The sequence below is a fragment of the Leopardus geoffroyi genome, chromosome C3 (genome assembly GCF_018350155.1).
Source record: "Leopardus geoffroyi isolate Oge1 chromosome C3, O.geoffroyi_Oge1_pat1.0, whole genome shotgun sequence".
Taxonomy (NCBI): Eukaryota; Metazoa; Chordata; class Mammalia; order Carnivora; family Felidae; genus Leopardus; species Leopardus geoffroyi.
The window spans coordinates 33,070,121-33,092,759 of NC_059338.1; the positions used below are offsets into that span (position 1 = coordinate 33,070,121).

The window sequence follows — 22,639 nt, forward strand, 5'->3', positions numbered from 1 at the left end:
TTTAATAAGTGAGCCTTCTGTACAGTCTTAACTAACAAAAGCAACAAACTCTGAGGAGAAATTTTAGGTACTGCGGTAGACTATTTGGATTTATTAGGCTAGTTACAGTAGCATGAAGGTATTCAGTAGTTCAAAGGGCTAGAACCACCTATGTTATGTCCTCCCAATTTAGGGTTTATCAAATTCAGTCTCTTTATTATCAAGTTCTGCCTTTCTGCTTCTAAAATAGAACAACTTTATATTTAATTATATTTTAATTATGTTTCTTAATTAACTCCTACTTATTTGGACTATATTCCAGAAATTCATTTTACCCCTCCTGTGACCTATGAATGTGTGAATACAATGCAACACTATGTGAATTTTTGGAATTCCAGAATATTACATAATATTACATAATTATTACATAAATATTACATAATAATCTACCAACATAAATATTACATAATAATCTACCAACCTAAGTTTACTTTGAGAATTCTCTGATATTTATGAATTTTTATTCATAAATGTCCAATGATCCATGAAGAAGACAATTAATAGAATTCAAAGTAGTGTTTCTTTACCCTTGAACCAGAAACAAAATGATCCAAATGTTTAAATAACCAAAGCAAATTTTAATTATTCCTGTTGACCATATGGCTTTGTTTGAAATTACAGATACAAACAATGTGTTTATAAAATTATAATGCAAAAAATGAGAACTGTGTCAGTAATTTCTTTTTTTAATTTTTTTAATGTTTTTATTTACTTTTGAGAATGAGAGAGACAGAACGCAAGCAGAGGAGGGGCAGAGAGAGAGGGAGACACATAATCCAAAGCAGGTTCCAGGTCTGAGCTGTCAGACCAGACCCCAAAGCAAGACTCGAACTCACAAACTGTGAGATCATGATCTGAGCCGAAATCGGAGGCTTAACCTACTGAGCCATCCAGGTGCCCCAAGTGATTTCTTCTTAAAGCTGGATGGTGCATTAGGAGGTCATCCAAGATATCCAGTGGTCTTCAGGCACAAATAACCTGTGATAACACTGAAGATTAATTGTAACAAACAATGACTTTACAGTGCTGGCTAAGAAGTCCAAGAAGTACACATAGACCCAAGAAAACGTGTGTGTGTGTGTGTGTGTGTGTGTGTGTGTGTGTGTAATATTCTCCTCTAACTCAGAAAATAAGCAAAACTAAATTGGTAAGAAAAATGATAATTTATTGAAAAAGTTTCAGTTCTATCTAGATGATTCTTCTCATTACTTAATCAGCATGTGTCTTCCCCTGGCATAGGAGGAACTTTGGGGTGCCTGGGTGGCTCAGTCGGTTAAGCGTCTGATTCTTGGTTTCGGCTCAGGTGATGATCTCACAGTTCCTGGGTTTGAGCCCCACATCTGGCTCTGTACTGACTGTGTGGATCCTGCTTGGGATCCTCTCTCTGTCTCTCTCTCTCTGCCCCTCCCATGCATGCACACCTCTCTCTCTCTCTCAAAATAAATAAGTAAACTTAAAAAAAAAGAAAGAAAGAAAATGGGAGGAGCTTTGTCTCCTGAGTCAAGCACCTGTGCTCTACCTCTGCACAGAATGTTTCACCACACCAAGGGCTACTTCTCATTTTGCTGTCAGTCACCACCTTGACTTCTGGACTGTGATCTCTCAGAAATCTCCTGTGCCCATCACATTGGCCTCAGCAGAGAGGCAAACTTGAGTCACACTATATCTACGTAGAGCTCAAGTTCACCATTATTCACCATTCCACTCCCCAAGGCTATAAAAGTAATAAAATCTCACAGAAGTTTTGGAGAAACAGAGAGACTTTAAAATATCGTAATACAGATGACTTAAAGTTGAGAATTTGACATTTTTGTCTAGTCCTTTGTACATCTCTCAGCGAGGAATGTTTCACTGGTGATTTTCTCTGGAGGTATCAACTTTTTGCCAAGTTGACCAATCTCTTCCCTCACCCTCTTATTTCCCACAGTCTCTTTATTTACTCTCTGACCCCCCAAATTCATGGTCATTTATTATTAAAAGTAATTTAGCTATCATTTTCTTGCACAATCTCCTTAGAAGCCATGCCCTTGGGGGACAAGGAGCTTTGCCTTTTCACTGCCTCCAAACAATTATCCCAACTACCATCTAGTTACTTCCTACTCCAGGGGGACTTCAGTGTGGATAGGAACAATCCTTCACAGTTTAATGACTACCTCACACTTCAATAGCCTTCATCTCCAACCTATTTCAATAACCAGCTCTCAAGACCACAATTTGTCACCATCCCTCAATCCCTGACATTTTTAGTCTCCTATGATAATCATTAACCTGCATCACAATATGATTTGGAGGGCAGAATAGGTTTAAATTTTATTATATGTGAAAGCATTGAGACGGAGACATAGTGAAAACCACTGATTTTAGCAATGATCATTTCAAAAAGTTGTCAATGAGGAAAAGATTCCAACCAAGCAGCAGATCCCCTTGTTCTCTTTCTAAAACAATTATAGTATTATAACGAACACTTGATCTCTCAGCTTTTAAAAGACAAGTGCAACGATTGTAAGATTTTTATTTGTTTACTATGTGTCTCAGCCTTTTACATACTGGAAAAGAAGAGGGTTAACTCCTGTTTCTTTCATCTTTTCTCTAGAGTCAGGCATGCCTGAAGATTTGACCTTTAGTCTTGCAGCAGCAACTCAGGAATAGTTATAAATTACCCCTGTCAAATACAAGATAAATGAAAGGCCTGTGTACTGGACTAAGCACGAAACTCATTGTCAAGTTTGTTTAATGAGTGATTGGAAACTAATGAAATGGAGCTGCCCTGGAAAGTGGGGGTTAGTCACATAGACCTGAGGAGATTAGACTAAACAGTTATGCTCATATGGCTTGATATAAAAGCTGAAGGGACCTCAGCAACTTCCCTAAGCTGAAGTTGTTTGTATCCAGTCAACTTTGTTCCTCGTGACTACACACACCCAGTGTGCAGAATGATTGGGACATCCAAAGCTGTACTTAAGGATCATGAGACCACTGCTATGTTGTTGTTATTTGTGCCATGATGCTTGACCTGTAAACTTTCTTAAAGATGACCAACCTTAGCACTTGATGAAGCCTACTGTGAATCCTGAGTTTGACTGTCAATCTGAAATTAAGACCACAATTTTTGGTAAAGCAGAGAGGATGTCACACATACATTATTTTATTTAATCCTCACAATACTCCAAAGCAGTTAGAAATATTCGCCATTTCCATTTTGCAGATGAGAAAATACAGAGTTTGAGTGAAATGGGTCAGGGTCATATAGCTTACAATTGAAATGAACTATTTCTCATTTCTTACATATTTTCAAAACTGATTTCTCTCTAAGAAGCATATATTTTCAGCATCTTAGAAACAGAAAATATTTACTTAATATTTTTGCCGATAAATAGCTCCTTCTCTTAGCAGGAGCTCTGTGACTTAAAATTTGTTAGAATCACCTATATTATTTTTAAATAAAATTTAGTATCAATAATATTCTATTTTATGATTATTAAAGATTTTTGCCTACTTTTTTTTCTACATCACATATATGTTATACCTGACATACAATTTGACATTCTGTATGGTTTTTTTTTTTCACTTATATTTTGGGGGAGACAAAATTTAACTTTTTTTGAGAAAGAGAGAGAGTGTGTGTGCACACGTGTGCACGTGCAAACCAGAGAGGGGCGGAGAAGAAGGGAGACAAAGAGTCCCAAGCAGACTCTATGCCCAGTGTGAGCCCGTTGCCAGGGCTTCAGGACCTCAAGATTGTGACCTGAGCCAAAATCAAGAGTCAGACACGTAACCGACTGAGCCACACAGGCACCCCAAAAGTTACCTTTTGAATAAGTTGTTGACACCCTTTCCCCCTTTCCTTGCCATCTAGAGAAAATTTGGTTTTATTTGCTCATCTCTCCTACTCCTCCCCCAACCTCTGTGACTCGTTTTATCCATTCCAGCTTTATTCCTGGGTTTTTCTGATGCAAAATTAACATAATGGGGAAAGAGAGAAATGAGATTTGAGAATCCAAGACAGGAGACTTTTATTGAGATTTTTTTCAAAGAGGAAGAAAAGGGAGGAAACTATGAGGCTTTTAGGAGGAAGGATATTTGGGAAGGCTGAGAGATTGGACCTGGGGAAGTGGGGAGAGATGGTGAGAACATAAACATGGAGAAAGAGGTTTTTTGAAGTTTTTTCTATGCATTATATTCTGTATTTCTATGTGTTTCTTAAGAGGCACCACAAAATATTTAAATTGCTTTAATTTTGGTTACTGGATTGTGTTTCTATCTTTGAAAGTGACCCTAGATACTGGAGCGTAAAGCAAAACAATTTATGTTTCAAATATTTTCTTAGTACAAATGCTGAAGTACAAATGTATCCGTATTTTTTATTGATTTCATTAAGGCTGTTTCTAATTTCTCAGTATATACAAATGTTATTTATGGCTACTTTGGCATGTTAATCTTTGCCCTCGTTTTCAGTTATTATTTTCCTAGTAGAGTTACTGAGTCATTAGGTATGTACATTCATATTTAAGGCTTTGATCCATAAGGTAAAAATTTTTTACAGACTTTCTCTCTAGACTTTTTCTGTTTCCTGTTCCTATCATAGTAAATAGTAAGTAGTCCACAGTAAATAGTCCATAGTATGGGCTCAGTGATAGTTATTAGCAAGTGAGAACTCAACTCTTCCTCTCCTAATTGGGTGTTTCCCTTGAACTTTGGAAGGGTATCTCCAACTGCCTCATGGACATCTTCACCTGAATGTCCCCCTTATATTTCAAAATCAACATTTCAATTTCTAAGTATTCATCCTGCATCCTTTACTGCATTTACTATTTGAGATGATGTCATACCATGTAAGATTTAGAAGCCTAGAAATCATCATCCACTATACACCCTTTCCCTCTCACTCATTTCTTGTCAAATGCTAATCTGATTTTCCCCTAAATATTCTATGTCCACCCCTGTTTCTTCCTGTTTACTCTGGCCACAATGTTTCAGGTCCCCATCACTTTACACGAAGTCTTTCTACTTACAGCCTTGCCCCTACTTAGTACATCCTCATTGTGGCCAAGGCTGAACATTCAGTGCTCCTTTATTAAAGTCCTTCAGTGTCTTCCCAGCATCTTCAGTGGCACTCCCCAGTATGTGTGCAGAGAGTAGGTTATAGGACTTCCAGGGCTGCAGGAGGCATCACATGGTCATCTTTGGTTGTCAACCATCCCGACAATGTGAGCAAGTGTGGCAGTCATGTATTATCCTTTCTCTGTGGGCCATGATGGGAAAACACCTGGACAACTCTAACAAGAGGATGACTTTTCATGATCACATTTAAAGCCTTTTCTTACATGGACCCCACCCATACCCCCTCATCTCACATCAATTCCCCACTGGTGCATTTTTCTGTTAATGGGTCCCAAATGCACTGTGCCTTGGTGGCTTCTTGCTTTTTCTTACCCATCACTCCCCTACTCTCCTCACTTCTTCCCTCACACCACTCTTTGCCATACTTTGAGAATCAATAATCTTCCAACTCCTGTTTTGTTAAACTATGGATTAGCTATTCCTGGGGGGGGGGGACCCAGGAATAACTGAATCATAACATTTGGACTTGGAACCCATAAAAAATCCACCACTTAAATCACCCCCATGTGTTTATTTTACACATTGTATAAAACATTACCGTACACAAAACCTCACTGATTGATGTAGTTTGCAAAACATGACTAATATGTGCCATAAAATAGCAAAATCAAATAGAGTTAAATAAAAACTTCATTAAAATATTTGCAAGAAAAAGAACAAGAAAGCTACTCTTCATTTAAAAAAATAAACAGCTGTGTTGATGGTAGGGATTATAATTGACCCTAAGAATTAATGAGATGTATCTTTGTGATAACCTGTACTGTAAGCAATTCCAATTTTAGAGTAAAAAATGATTACATTTTAGATTACCTATTAGAGTAAATAAAAATGCCTTAGAGACAATGAGAAAGAAGGAAATCATGCCATTTGCAGCAACATGGATGGAACTGGAAGGTATTATACTGAGTGAAATAAGTCAGTCAGAGAAAGACAGATATCATGTTTTCACTCATGTGTGGAACTTGAGAAATTTAACAGACCATGGGGAGGGGAAGGGGAAAAACTAGTTACAAACAGAGAGGGAGGGAAGCAAACCATAAGAGACTCTTAAATACGGAGAACAAACTGAGGGTGGGTGGGGGGGTGGGGGAGAGAGAAAAATGGGTGAAAGGCACTGATGGGTGTTGTATGCAAGCCACTTTGACAATAAGTTATACTTTAAAAAATGCCTTAGAGAAATGCGCCTGATAGCATACATGGTCAGTATGATATTTGGATTTTGTAAAGCCAGTTTATTCCTCAAGTTTATGGTTCCTTGAAATTCTATCATCATCTCACAACAAATTCCCTTTGAAGATATACAATATATTGACATTTGAAATTATACTTGTAGCACATGCTCTGGTGATGAATGATGTGGAGAACAAAGGCAAAAGAAATGTAGAAAAAACATTAAATTTCCTTACAACTTACAGACTATTGACAAGTCCTCAAGATAGGCAGGATGACCTTCCTTCAGGAACTCAACTTCCTCATTGTTAATATTTTCCTAAAGGCAAAAGACAACCTTAGCTTGACATTAGCTCGACCTCCAGGATCCTGTGAGTCTTCTTTAACATATAAAAATCCCTTTGGAAACTTCCTTTATCTCTATCCCCCAAGATATATGTTAGCAATCATCCTCTAAACACATGGCCCTCTGATACATATCTGAAGGGTCTCATGACTAAAGTTTTATGAGACAGCAGAAAATGTCCCTTCAAGGTCCTGGAACCTTGCTTCCAAATTCCTTAGAGACTTGCACTGTCCCTAACCCCCTCCCAGCTTGAAAGTATGTAATCAATCGCTCCTCACAAACCCAGTGCAGCTCTTTCTGTCCATGGGTTCTGTCCCCATGCTTTAATAAAACCACTTTTTTTGCATCAAAGACGTCTCAAGAATTCTTTCTTGACCATTCATTCCCAGACCCCAACGTTTTACATCAATGGATACATGATATATAATTTTTATTTAATACCTTTTTAAAAAAATTTTAATGTTTATTTATTTGAGAGAGAGAGAGAGAGACAGAGTGTGAGCAGGGGAGGGGCAGAGAGAGAGAGAGAGAGACAGAATCTGAAGCAAGCTCCAGGCTCTGGGCTGTCAGCACAGAGCCAGATGTGGGGCTTGAACCCATATTTGCATTAATGTTTTCCTTCACAAAGCCAAAAGTCTGGATGCAGAGCTCTCATGCTATACCTATATAAAGGCTATGTAATTCTGGGGGGACCAAAATTTTTAAATTGCCCAATGTTGAAAAGGTCTCATGAATACTGGAATCAGTATTTCCAAATTCTGACTGTGTGATGTGGTATATTGAAAAGTACATTAAACAAACAAGCAAACAAAATAGATGTTTGAGTGAACTCTTCAGCGAGTGGCTTTACTTTTCCTCTCTAAGCCTTAGATTTCTATGCAAAATGGAATAATTGTCTTTTTTGCAAGCTTTTTTGCAAGTATTAAATGAGATAAACTGTGTAAACTACTCAGTGTAAGGCCTGACAAAGAGAAGACCGGTAACTAAGTTTAGTTGTACCTGACATCCAAGGAAAGTAGGATTCATAGAATCCCGTGATTTAAAAATAAGTAAGATTCTAGAGATTTATTCGATCCAAACACAAGCAATAGGACAATAAATGGGTAGGACTTAATGGGTTCCTTCTGCTTTTGACACTGAGTCCCTCAATACGGACACATTTGTATCTCTTTTTCTTTTTCTTCCAAGCCTAGAGAAACAGCAAGTTCATGCAAACTTGCCTTAGTTGGAGGGCTTAGTTCAACACCTCAAGTGGTCCCAGCAGCTAGTTAGCTGGCTCCTGCAGCTGAGCAGAAAATTAAATAGCGCATACATGCCCTGGTTTCCATGCTCCATAGAGGATTGCATAAAGGGAGCCAGAAGACAAAATAAATTACATATAATGAGGCTAGTTAGGAGAAGAAAATTTCTACTTATTCCTACAATTATTTAGGTTAACAAACAGGGAAAATAATTTTTTAATTATTTTACAATTATCTTAGGAGAAAATGTAGAGATATAGTCCGTAATGTAATAGGCAGATTGCAGCAGCTTCTCTTAAGGCTTTTCATCCATAAAATATTAATTAAACATGAAGGCCCCTGCTGAGGTAGCCCAATGCCTTAGCAAGCCTCCAGAAGCAAACCAAAACCTACATCTGTAACGCCTCAAAGTTAAGAAATCAAAACCTGGGTGGCTCAGTCGCTTAAGCACCGATTTCAGTTTAGGTCACGATCTCGCAGTTCATGAGTTCAAGCCCCACATCCTGCTCTCTGCTGTCAGCATGGAGCCTGCTTTGGATTCTCTGTCTCCCTCTTTCTCTGACTGTTCCACCATGTTCTCTCTCTCTCTTTCTCTCTCAAAAATAAATAAACCTTAAAAAAAAAGAGAGAGAAATCAAAACCTGAGGACCACCAATCACAGTCAACTGGGTTTTCCCAAATAAAGGCAACAGCTTAAAGTATTAGCCAATCAAACAATTTCCTTACTTTGCTTCCACCTGCTGTCTATAAAAGTCCTTCCCCTAGCTCTTGTCAGGGAAATGCTCCTGTTTCCCATTTGGCACGGCCTGGTTCAAATGGATTTTCCTAAAATAAAATTTTTATTTGTCTCAGTTCTTCTTTTAACAACACTTCTTATAATAGTGTGTTTGTTGCAGTTTTTAGGCATTGATACCTAGAATGTAAAGCCTTGCATTTTTATTTCTCTTCTCTTTTGTTACCCAACCTCTGGTAGAGATGTGTGATTTTGTGATATGCCTTCGTCCATAGTTCCCGGCACATAGCTCCTAAAACTCTTGTAATTTCCCAAGAGGCATTGGAGCATTGTTTTTACAATATTTGGGTTTTTGTCCTTGGTTCCCGAAATCGTTTCAAAGCAATAAAGTTGAAAGGAGTGTCTTGTTAAATCAGAGTAAGCCCTCTAAACACACCAGTGGTTGTTAAGTAGGTGATTTTTGGAAAACCCCTAGATAACCACAGGATGGGGGCTGGTTGCCTGGGGAACCAACTGTGTAATTAGGTGGTTGGAACTTTCAGCCCCATCACCTGATCCCTGGGGAAGGGAAAAGAACTGGAGGTTGATTTAATCAGCAATGGTCAATGATTTAATTGTCGTGACTATACAATGAAGCCTCAATAAAAAACCCTAACTGGAGGAGTTTGGAGAGCTTCTGGGTTACTAAACACGTGGAGGTTCCTGGAGAGGGCGCAAAACCTCTGCATCCTTTTCCACCTTCCATGTCTTGTCCTAGGCCTCTCTTCCATCTGTGCCAGAGTTGTATCCTTGTAGAGTAAATCAGAATCTGGTAAGTAAACTGTTTTGTTTTTGGTTTTTTTTTCCTGAGTTCCGTAAGCCACTCTAGCAAATTACCAAACCTGAGAAAGCAGACGTGGGAACTTCTGATTCATAGCCAGTCTGTCAGAAGCACAAGTGACAACTTAACTTGCAATTGGTGTGTGAAGTGGGGGTGGCGGGGGGGGGGGTGGGCTTGGGAGACGGAGACCTTAACCTGTGCAGTTGGCACCGATCGCAGGTACATAGTATCAGAGTTGAACTGAATTATGGGACGCCCAGCTGGTATCCACAGAGAATTGGAGAATCACTTGGTGAGGGAAAACACACACAATTTGTGGACAGAAGGGCTGAAGTATTGGGTGTGAGTAAAGTAGTGAGTACAGGGAGAAACAGCTTTTCCTTTCAAGGTTCTAGTGATAAATCAAGATGAAGACGCATAGGAATTTATAACATACAAACTGGGTGTGCCATTCCCCAAATTTGAATTGAAATTAACATCAAACCATAATTTTACTAGGACCAATTATTTCAGAGCAAGCTGGATTGTATTCCCTTTCAGAAAACATTTCTTTATATCACAAGACTAGTTTGACCTTTTGACCTAAATTTTCTCTCTCTACATCTGGAAAGAATGCCCAGATCAATGCTTAGACATCTGACAATATCTCAAAGTGTAATTATTCTCTTAGACCACGATGTGTACCTTTATACCTCTGTCCACTCCACTGTAGTATGGATATTCTTGGAGAATAAAGGTCTTTTCTATAGCCAATACCTAACTCATATTTAATTGCTTAAAAAAATATTTGTTGAAATGTTTGTCAATGTCATTTAAATCGTATGATTCATTATTCATTCACTTTAAATAATCACCCCCAATGGTTATTTAAATAAAGTTGTTTAGAAATATCTTCCTGCAGCCACTGGGTGGCTCAGTTGGTTGAGTGCCTGACTCAGTTTCCGCTCCATTCATGATTTCATGGTTCATGAGCTTGAGCCCAACATCAGGCTCTGCGCTGACAGTGTGGAGCTTGCTTAGGATTCTCTCTCCTCTTTCTCTGCCTCACCCCTACTCACATGCACATGTTCTCTCTCTTTCTCTCAAAATAAATAAATTAATTTAAAATATATGTATTAAAAAAAAAGAAAAGAAATATTTTCCTGGAAGTTGGAAACAAGAGAAAAATGAAGTAGACTATATTGTTGGCTTCAAATATTTTCTGCCATAAGAAATCCCTGGTCCAATGACATCAGGCTTAGCCACACAACCTGCTTTGGACAGTGAAATGTGAGCCAAAGTGACGTAAGCCACCTACAAGCTAAAGGTTTGAGAGACTTTACATGGTTCTACCATTGCTGTTTTCCCTCTGCCATGAAAACGCCATTTTCTGGAAAGGAATTTCCCCTTCCACTTGTGTGCCCAGATGAAAAAGACACATGAGGTTGCAATCAAACTGTACTGTGGAAACAAAATATAAATCTTTTTTGTTGTAAACCACTGAAATGTTGGGTCTGTTACTGTAGTGTAACCTAGCGAAAGCTAGTTCATAGGGGATGAGATTACTAAAAATACTCTTCTAAAACTCTAAGATTCAACCATTTAAAATAATCATGGAATCATCAAATGTAGATCTCAAAGAAAACTTGGTCATTATATAACCTAACCTCCCTCACTTTACAAATGAGCAATTAGAGACCTGTCGGCCTCAATGATGCATTCATGGACAGGCAACTAACTGTTGGACCAGGGCCTGAATCTGAATGTTCTGACCCTCCTTATTTAAAAATTGATGCTGACTGTAAATAATTACCCTTCAACTACATTTATGAGGAAGGATAACTAAAATTATAGAGATAGATGAAATCACAATGATTCATTTACTGTATGAAAAAGTTATTGCCACTAACTCACAGTTGATTTTTCCAACAATGATACTTGATTTGCTAAGAACTATTTTCATTCTTTCTCCTTGTGCTCAACACTACAAATCTGAGGCCAGCTGACCAGGCCATTACTTGTTGAATAGACTTGGTCTCTGTGTGACGCAGACTGACCCGTACTGAGACTGAACCATAAACGCAACCTCATTAGCCGCCTGCTCTCACCAATTTGCCTAAAGTAGACTTATTTTAAAGGGTCACAGAATTTTGAATTTAGAGAAAAGAATTATTCAATAGGAATTATCAGGACAATTATGTAAAGTACCAAAAAGACTCCAGTGAGATTAACCTAGGTTACGTAGGAGCAATGCCTGCCTCTACAGAAATTAGTCACAAGAGTGGGATAGCAGTTGAAACTGTAAACATGTTTAATTTGGAAAAGCTTTAAAGGTGAAATGGATACTTAGTTATCTAGGAATAATTAAAAAAAAATAAAAAGCTTCTGACTTGTAACATTTGCCAAAATCCCTGTGATGCGATTACCTCCGCCATTACTCATTGCCGGCTAGAGTGGTTTAGTAGAGGACTTGCAAAATCCTAAACGTTTGTTTACCTTGTGGCTATTGTGAGCTAGGGTGAGTAATAGAACCTGAAAGACCTGAGTTTAAATCTTTGTTTATCACCTCATAACTGTGTTTTAAATATTTCACATAAGCTTTCTTGCCTTCAGTGTCCTAATTGGCTTAATAATAACTTACTGTGTAGGGTCACTGTAAGAACAGACGCAGATAATAAACTGCTGATGCCTCTCCTGGTACTTTGCTCTATTTTGCTTAATCCACTCCAGCGGTGTTGAACACTTTGCACTAGCTCAGACACTATAGGCACATTCCTGCCTCAGGACCTTTGTACTCGGCTGTTTCTTTGCCAAAATACTATTCACCTACATATCCTTATGGCTTGCCTGCTCTCTGTCTCTCATCCTTTGCCTTTCTCCAAAGCACTTACCGCTAGCTCACAATGACACATTGTGCTTGTTTATTTGGTTTTTGTCTCTCTTATTCCATTTAAATATAAACTTTACAATAGCATGGATTTTGGTCTCTTTGTTGACTACTGCATCCTCAGAGCCTAAAACAGTATCAGCCATATAGACTTAAAAATATTTGTTGAATAAATGAAGTCATTGGATAAAAAAAAAAAAACCTTTTCATATTTATTAATTATCCTATCTTGAGGCTAGGGACAACTAATCTTACCTTGATTTCCCTCTAGAACCAGTAAACTTGCTGTTGCACCCAGCCAAAACCATTCAGTTCTAGTCATGCCCATTCCTACCACAGTGTCCTTTCTCATTCTGTGCCCCTTTTATTGTTATTATTGGCTTGAATTTTCCATTTAATAGAGAACAAAGGAAAAGCTAGGGAGTATATGAAAACCTACCTAACACATTGCTGTAAAACTTTGGAGAAGTTGCTGCATTTTATTAAATTGGGAAAGAAATTCTAGAAGATTGATTTAAAAGCATTAACATTGTCAACAAATAGGATCTAGGGGCACCTGGGTGGCTCTGTCGGTTAAACGTCTGGCTCTTGGTTTTGGCTCAGGTAATGGTCTCACAGTTTTGTGGGTTTGAGCCTTGTGTCGGGCTCTGCACTGATAGTGTGAAGTCTGTTTGGGATTCTCTCTCTCCCCCCCTCTCTCTGCCCCTCCCCCACTTGCACTGTCTGTCTCAAAATAAATAAACTTAAAAACAATAGGATCTAGAGCTAGATGACTGAGTTGCTTTCCTTCTCTAATTTCACTGTTATGCAAAAACATAAGAGGAAAAGAAAGAAAGGCATGTTCATAAACACAACAAATAATGTGTGCAGAGTAAAGTAATGTATAACCAGTGTTTTAAACCAATAATGGTAATATTTTGGTGCCCCAAATGACAAATACAGTTTCTGAAAGAGAAGCAGGTTAAAGTAACAAACATTTATTTAGGTAAAAGAGCTAGGCTATTTGTCTCAAGAAAATATGGAAACACATTTATGCCCAATCCTAGTGCCACTCTCTATATTAGTCACTCTAACTTAATTTCATAGGGCAAATCCATGTAGGAGAAAATTTCTTTTTTTTCTTTCTTTTTTTAAACTGTTTATGAGAGAGAGCGAGAGAGAGAGAGAGACAGAGTGCAAGCAGGGGAGGGGCAGAGAGAGAGGGAGACACAGAATCTGAAGCAGGCTCCAGGCTTTGAGCCATCAGCACAGAGCCTGACGCGGGGACTGAAATCATGAACTGTGAGATCATGACCTGAGCCAGTCAGAGGCTTAACTGACTGAGCCACCCAGGCGCCCCCTGTGGGAGAAAATTTCTGAGCACTCAATTCAAACCAAAAAGTTGACCATGTAGAAGGTGGGGATAGTGTCAAGAAAGATGAAAAAAAGAGCAAAATATGACCATACTGTATTGACCACTTGCCATGTTTTAAAAATCCTTTTATAACTCAATTCACATATATGAAGTTACTTTCACCCAATAAAAGTGGAATTAATCAAGTTCATCATATATCAGAGTTTTACTCATAGTAGATACTATAGGATGAATTGTGTCTCCTGAGAAGGTATGTTGAAGCCCTAACTCCTAGGACCTGTAGTTGTGACTTTATTTGTAAATAAGGTCTTTGTAGATATAATCAAGGTGATGTTATTAGGATGGGTCCTGATCCAATATGACTGATGCCATTATAAGAAGAATAAAAGAGATACACATAGACAAAGGGAGAACAGCAAGTACTTAGAGATTGGAGTGATCAGCTGTAAAACCAAGGGATGCCAAGGACTAAAGACCACCGCCAGTTGCTAGGAAGAGGCAAGGAAGGATTTTACACAAGAGCCTGGGAGGAAGCATGGCCCTGCTGACACCTTGATTTCAGACTTCTGGCCTCCAAAACCATGAGAAAATACATTTCTGTTGGTTAAGCCACCAGGTTTATGGTACTTTGCTACAGCTGCCCAAGGAAATGAATACCCTAGCCCAAAACTGGAAGAACCCAAGATAACTTTCACTAGGTGGCTGAATAAACAAACTGGTACATCTATACAATGATAAAAAAAAAAAAAGAAATGAGTCGAGTCACAAAAAGACATGCAGGGCCTTAACTGAATATTGCAACTTGAAAGAAGCTAGTCTGATTTTATGATTCCAGTTATATGGCATCCTGTAAAAGACAAAACTACAGACAATAAAATAATCAGTAGTTGCCTGGGGGTTGGGTCAGGAAGGAAGGGTCAAAAAAAGTAAAGCACAGGGAAGTTTTAGAGTGGTAAAACTATTCATATAACACTGTAATGAATTGTCAAAACCTACAGAACTTAAGAGCACAATGGGAGAACCTTATTGCATGCAAATTTTAGAAATCATTTGGAAGGTCAGGGGATTCCAGGAAGGAATGTAGAGTGTGACCCAACAATCTAGCTGTACTACAAATGTATGAAACAATCACACAGAAGGAGGTGAGGGAAAGGGCACTGATGTAAGTAGCATTGGAAACAAGTAGAGTGTTAAGATTAAAGACAAAAGGAAATGTACATAAGTACTGTACTCAAATTGATAGTTATTTCTACAGGATTGTGGGTTAAGAATCTGATGCTGCTATATACTTTATATACCTCTTAAACTGTATTTCCTGAATTTAAATAAGTAAATGGATGGCAGATGGTAGAAATCAAATTTCTCACTGTTAGAGTGGGAATTTACAGATAAGCAAGGTGAGGAAGCTAGAATAATCCATGTGATAATAAAGTTAGAGGCATTAGTATTAACTCGTATCTAACTTATTATGTACCAATGTACATAAAAGTATATTTATAAATAAATTGTATATAAATATATACGTAAATGTGTATATATGTGTATACATCTGTACACAGGTGTTAATATATACACATTTACTTCTATGCTCTGTCAGCTAAGGTGGTCTAAACAAATGATACCCCAGTGGCAACAAGCATACCTTACATTTAGGTCTTGGTTTGTATTGTCATTCTCTAATACAAAGGAACCAGGGCCTGTTGGAATAAGGGCTTAGGCTAGGGCTGCCACAGGAAATATATAAGATAAGTCTGGAACATCCTGTAGAGCCAGAAAAGTAAGGTAGTTTTCAAAAAGCATATCGACAGAGGTTAAGTTAAAAGAGGACAGGAACTGACGGAAAGAACTCTGAGTGGACAAAGCTGGGACATTTCAATAACAAAGTAGTATCAGATTATAGCCCAGAATATGTAGTTAATAACCATGAGTCCATGCTGATATCAATAAATCTTTGAGGGGCACCTGGGTGGCTCAGTCAGTTGAGTGTCCGACTTTTGGTTTCAGCTCAGGTCATGATCTCACGGTTTGTGAGTTCAAGTCCTGTGTTGGAATTCACACTGGTGGTGGCATAGAACCTACTTGGGATTCTCTCTCTCTCCTTCTTTCTCCGCCCATCCCCTGCTCTCTCTCTCTCAAAATAAATAAATTTAAAAATAAATATTTGAATAAATGTTTGGATAAATAAATGGAGAAAAAGAATCAAATCTCCCATGCAAAGGAATCCCGAATAATTTATGTTGATATTCTGCCCTCCAAGATGGGGAGCAGAATTCCCCACTCATTAGGTGTGGGCTCTGCATAGTGATGTCCTTCCTAAGAGTACGGACAAATACCACCTCCCAGGTGATGAAGGTCAATATCGACAGTCAGAAATCATGTTGATTGTACATATCCTTGATATGATGTAATGAGAATGATGCTTTAACTCTGTGGTCTTCCTCTCAATGACCAATAATTCCAGTCTTACCATGAGAAAAACATCAAGTAAATTCCAATACTGGAGGATCCTATAAAATACCTAATGCCTTAAGAATTGTCAAGGTCATCAGAAATAAGTAAGGCCCAAGGAACTGCCGCTGCCTGGAGGAACCTAAGGATACAGGACAACTAAATGAAACTAGTATTTTGGATGGGATACCAGAATAAAAACAAAAGATATCAGATAAAATCTAAGGAAATCTGAATCAACCATGGACTTTAGTTAATAATATGAATACTGGCTTATTAATTGCTGTAAATCAACCATACAGAGGTAAGAAGTTAAGGAGAGTGTCGGAAACTAGGTGTGGGATACAGGGGACCCCTCTGTATCATTCCTTCAATATTTCTGTGAACTTAAAATTATCCTAAAATAATAGAATCAAAAAAATAATAAAGTCTATTATAAAAAAGTTAAACAATGTAAGAATATTAGAAACCAGGCAAAAGTGTCACGAAAACGGAAGCTATTCAACTCTTATAGCAAATGTTATAAAAATTCCATCATTAACTTATTTATTTAATGACTATTCCATGAGTGACTACCCTGAGTTAACTCAGTTGCCTCCCACTGATTTAGGATATATAGTTTGCAAAACACCCATGATTCCTAGAGTCATGTATTACAATCTCATAACTAAAAAAGAAATAAATCAACACAAAAATGATAATTCCAAACTTTGATACCATACAAGATAAATACAAACTTCAATGTAAGTACAGATCACAAAGCTTAAGCGAGTATGAGCAAAGATGGTGTGAATGGGGAAGAGTTACACTCTGAATTTCATTTTCTAAAAGGAGAAAATTGGGCTTCTTGGATTTCCTATAAATTAGCAGTGAAATTTAAAGGAGACCTAAGAACTGGGGCACGTGGGTGGCTCAGTCGGCTGGGTGCCGACTTCAGCTCAGGTCATGATCTCCCGGTTCCTGAGCCCATGAATTCGAGCCCCGGATCGGGCTCTGTGCTGACAGCTCAGGGCCTGGAACCTGCTTCAAGTTCTGTGTCTCCCTCTCTCTCTGCACCTCCCCCACTCACACTCTGTCTCTTTCTCTCTCAAAAATAAATACACATTTTAAAAAAATAAAGGAGGACTAAGAACTGATTTTTCTTGTCCACTTGAATTTCAAAATATGATATTGTAATACCATTAATAATTTTTGAAAATCACCAAAAATGAAAAAAGAATGCAATTCTCCCCAAAAATATGATTCCCCTAGAAGCTAAAATTAATTCTGCTGTATTATTTAGGGAACAGTGAGTAATCTTCATGAAGTATTGACTATTTTATTATAAGCTGACAAGATAATAAGTTCATGAAGAAGAAGATATATCTTTTTCTCTAATAATTATGTAGGCAATTTATAACATGTTGTTGCAAAGCTGTTAACTAGCACAGTGAATACCAAACTTTTAAATGTCTCTACACATGCAGAATTTAAAGAAGAGTAGGCAATTACTCCCTAATGAATAATACCAACCTCTGACCTCAAGTATTTCCTGATAATGACATTAAGATTGGATAAATCAGACCATATCTTTATAGATTCTATTTGCTCTTTATACTTGAGATAGATTGAAAGGAAAATATTCTTTAAAATAACTCTATTCAGAGGTGCCTGGGTGGCTTAGTCAGTTAAGCATCTAGCTGCAGCTCATGTCTGATCTTGCAGTTCATGAGTTCAAGCCCCGCAACGGGCTCTGTGCTGACAGCTCAGTTTTGGATTCTGTCTCCCTCTCTCTCTGCCCCTCCCCACTCACGCTCTGTCTTTCTCTCCTTCAAAAATAAATAAACATTAAAATAACTCTATTCAAATTCAGCTACTTAATAATTGCTGAGGGGTTCTAGAAGACTGGATAGCACCCCCAAAGTCATTGAAGTTATTTAAATAGCTTTAATAATAGTTCTGTCAAACCACATTTTATTTACATTCTTGACCGCGCTTTGAAGTTGGGTTAAAACAATTACTTTTAAATTAATCTAAATGTGGCATTTGCATAGGAAATATTCAATTTGCCTCAAAATATATAAAAGATTAGTGAAATATTGCTACAAATGACTTTTCTGATTCATAGTTGCTTCATTGTAGTAGTTTCTTTAAAGCCCTTCATAACAGATTCATATATCAAGGTTGCACAGAGAATTATTACAAGGTGCTCTCATTATTTAAAGCAACCCCCACTAATGGACTATAGAAAAGTCTCCCTCCAATAAAATTCTCTCTTGACACATCAGAAGCAAAAAATAATAGCTCTTTGTAAATTATTATAATTCATTTGATTCCATACATGAGAACGAGTTTTGCAAATTGTGGAACATATAAGAAAACAACCGGGAGAATAATAGGAAATTCATTGCAACTCCATGTATAGGGGAATATCTACATGCTCAGGAAGAGGAGGTGAATGTCACTTCTGGAACTCTGCACTAATACTCTTCATGTCCCACTTGCTCCTCCAGAAGGAGATAAAGAGCATTGGACACTGGACAAACAATATAAATGGCATGCTCCTGGTAGGCAAGCAAGGTACCACTTTTATAAAATATACATATATATATAATATAACATATTATATTAGATATATAATATAATATATGTGTATATATATGTAGATATATACATATATATATGTATATATATACATATATATATATATAGTTTGCAGCCAAAGGTGACTCTTTTCCCTCAAACTCAAGAAAATATATTTCAAAATTCAAAAGGAGGAATCATCGATTCATTCAACAAATATGAACCTAATAACTAAGATTTTCTGTGTGTTTATTATATCGGGAGTGTTAAGCCTCTTCCACATTATCCTTTCAAGGGAATCCCTAAATTTAAGCTAAGAGCACAGAAGGCAGAGCCAGACCATTGGATTCTAGTCCAGTGTTCTCCATTCACTAGCACTCGCCTTGGGCAAGTAAATAAACTTGAATGTGCCTCAGGTGCTTCAGCTATGAAAAGGAATCAATGACAAATTCTACTTGATAGCTAGGTTAAGTATATTAAATGGGAATAATTCTTGGAAGGCTTATATTGCTTACCTTCTCTCCTAAAGAATCCCTTTGAGGAGAGAGGGATGTTTATATTTTTACAATTTTAAGGATTCCTAGCATCATGATGTTCTCAGTAAGGTTTTCAAGAAAGATTTATTGGGTCGTGCAGAACTGGTGAACACTGGATTTGAAATAAGGAGCTTGATCAATTACAGGCTCCTAGGATCCACCCAGACATACTAAATGTCTGGGGCTGTTCTCGAGACTGCATCTTCAACAAACATTTCAGCTCTCTGATGTGCACCAAAGGCTGAGATATACTGATATAGCCATCTGAGGCTTGCTCTCTTATTCTATAAAATGTGGATGATTATAATAGTATCTATTTGTATAGTTGTAAGAAATAAATGGAATATAGCACATATAAAATGCCAGCACATTAGACACTTCTAATAGAAGGTAGTGTTTTGTTCATTTGGCTGAAATATTTTCAAGAGTACCAAGAGATGCTATAAAATGTACTGTAAACTCACTTCACCTTGCATTTTATGTCTTATTTCTTTTGCTCCCTTTCTTCTCCCACCTGTACATCTCACCATACCATTTCTCTTCCTCACTTCCTATTGTATGGAGCCCATTTGAAGTTTCAAGAAGGATGAATAACTATTTAAATAACAACTCTTTTCAACAAATACACTGCCAAAAAACAAAAACAAAAACAATCCGTGTGTGTGTGTGTGTGTGTGCGTGTGTGTGTGTGTGTGTGTGTGCGTGCGCACGTGCGTGCTGTGTATTGCAATCAGGTAAATTTTACTGTTTATTTATTTAAAGTTTGACTTGAATTTTCTGTAATTACCCTCAGCTACCTACCTATAGAATCTACTCCTACTTTCACCCAACCTCTCATATATGCTCAGATGGAAACAGTGTAAGTAACAATCTCACGGGCGCAGCTACGGAAGGTGACCCAGATTACACAACGCTGGGCATTAATGCCAAGTCGTCTTGTTCAGTGGCAGCTGCTCTATGCTTTGCCTTATTGATATTCAGATTCAACAGACACAAATCACACAGCTCTTTTGACAAGCACACACTCTGCCTGTCTTCATTTGAAATGTATTCAATAGCTACTGTCCTCCATAAACACACAGCTGAGGCCATTCAGTCTCCTTTGATTTGCCATACTGTGATACATCTGACAAGATTACCCCAGAAATATTACTTCTGTTTTTATTTGGGGAATGTCTGTGGAATATAATATCTTCATTTATAGAACAGAAGCACACACAATAGAAAGGAAGCCCATTTCTCTCCGGCAAGAGATGCTTTGAACCATTATCCTTTGGGAAAAATTGAGATGATCCCCTTGATTAGGAGAGCAAATGTGTCAATACAAAGTTCTTTAAAAGTGAACATAAATACAGAGTATCGGGAACGAACTGCAATATAGCTTATGATGAACTTCGTTTTAAAGTATATCAATCATAAAGTGCCAAATCTATTTTGTAAAAGGTGTAACCACAACAAAATATCTTCTTTGCTGTGTAGCCATTTCAGCCCCCTGCTCGCCACCACTCAAAGGGTTAACTCAAAGGGTTAAAAAAGAACATTTTCTGTATCTAGTTATTAGAAATCATAGAATCAGAATATTACTCACACTGACTGGTACCAATGACTTGTTTAACACAGGACACCTGCTTACGTCAAATTCTTTGTGCTTCTTTTTTAAGTGTTGTATTCTGTAGAACATGCAACATTAACAACTATTTGCTAGAGATATTTAAGAGTCAGGAAAAGTGCCAAAAGTTTGATAAATGGAAAAGTCTTACTTCTTATGTAGGTGAGCAGTGAGAAACTGAGGCAGAAGATGAGCAGGTAGTTAATTTTCGTAAGTGCCATGGTCTTATTCAGAGGACATGCTCTGATGTGTTGCTGGTGATCTGTCCGAGTCCGCTGGTGACCCCTGTTTGACTCAGAAAGAAGCGGGTGCCCCAGAGTCTCCTGATGCCATCCCTGCCTCTGCCTCTCTTACAGCCACTTCCCGGGAAACACAGGGACTTCAATTCAAAAAGCTGTTGTGCTTCTAAGCATCTTACACTGGAGGATGGGGTGAGATTTCAAACCTGGTGCAGATTTTTTTCATGCTGGACTGGATTCATCTACCCCTCAGGTCTTTTCTCATGGTTTTCTTCCATTGTTTTTGTTTTGGAAGATTGCTTTAGACCATTCTAGAGTATAGTTTGATAGATATACAGATGACAGATGACAGACACATGTAAAAATTATTTTTCTTCTCATTTTCTTTCTTTTTAAATAATGATATCATACTGTGTGTATCATCACGCAGCTTGCCTTTCTCACTCAGCAATATGTCTCAGATGTTTTGACACATTATAAAATCTATTTAGTTCACACCTTTTAATGCCACGTGGCATTCCATACTTTGGATGTACCAAACCATAGTTGTTGTTTTTTTTTTCTTAACATATATTGTACCACAGCTTATTTATCCTTTTACGGGCATCAGTGATGTTTCCAATTTTCTTCATACAAATAATAGTTCAATAAGAATCATTTTACACACTTGCTTGTACAAATGCAGAAGAGTTTAAAAAAAAGAATTTCTCTAGAGTAAATGCCAAAAAAGTAGAAATTGGTGGTTTTACATTATGTTCATTTTTTAGTTTAGCAGATACTTCACAAAATTTCAACTCTTCTCAGCTGTGTGTGCAGGAAGCTATTTCTCCATACTTTCCTCAACATTTGGTAATAGCAAAGGGCAAAAGATATGTCTAAATTTCAATGGAAAGGGGAGCACATATATAGACAAGATCGGCCATTTGTTAATCATTTTTGAAGCTGGCTATTGGGTACGTAGAGGTTCATCATACTATTTATTCTGCTTTTGTACAGATTTTTAGAATTAATAGTAAAAATTGGCATTTTTAATTTGCATATTTTTCATATTAGAAAGATTGAGCATCTTTTTGACATTTGTATTTTCAGTGACTTGCAACTCATGTTGTTCACTTTCCTATTAGTTTTGTTTTTCATTTTATTGATATAGTTGTAGCATTTCTTTGTAAATGTTGGATCTTGATTCTTGGTCAGCAGTAAGGATGGAAAATACTTGCTCCCAATAACTTGTCTTTTAAATTTTTTATAGGTTTTCTTCATAAAGTTTTAACTTTTTATTTAAAAATGTAGTGTCTTATACACATTTACTTATTTTATGATTGTGCTTTTTATCTTATTGAAGAAAGCTTTTCTGCTGAAGACTCACTAACATAGGATCTGGTGTTTTATTCCAAGTTATCTTAATTATTTTTTCAATACATGAAATTTATTGTCAAATTGGTTTCCATACAACACCCAGTGCTCATCCCAAATTATCTTAATTTTTAAAGTAAGTTCATTAAAAAAATTTTTAAGCTTTGTAACTTTAATCTATATGGGGCATATTTTTATGAAT

General features: G+C 37.4%; 1 protein-coding gene across 4 annotated transcripts in view; it reads right to left on the reverse strand.

The window, feature by feature from the left end:
* CRB1 (crumbs cell polarity complex component 1) overlaps positions 1–21,231 on the reverse strand; it is a 208,120-nt gene extending 186,889 nt beyond the window's left edge. For 3 of the 4 annotated variants that reach the window (XM_045456670.1, XM_045456669.1, XM_045456671.1), the window contains exon 1: positions 20,997–21,230. In XM_045456670.1, coding sequence (XP_045312626.1) covers positions 20,997–21,066 — 70 coding nt within the window. In that variant the 5' untranslated portion in view covers positions 21,067–21,230. Of the gene's footprint in view, positions 1–20,996 lie in introns of all 4 variants that reach the window. The other variant, XM_045456672.1, reaches the window with a different exon arrangement.
* Between the last annotated feature and the right edge of the window lie 1,408 nt (positions 21,232–22,639).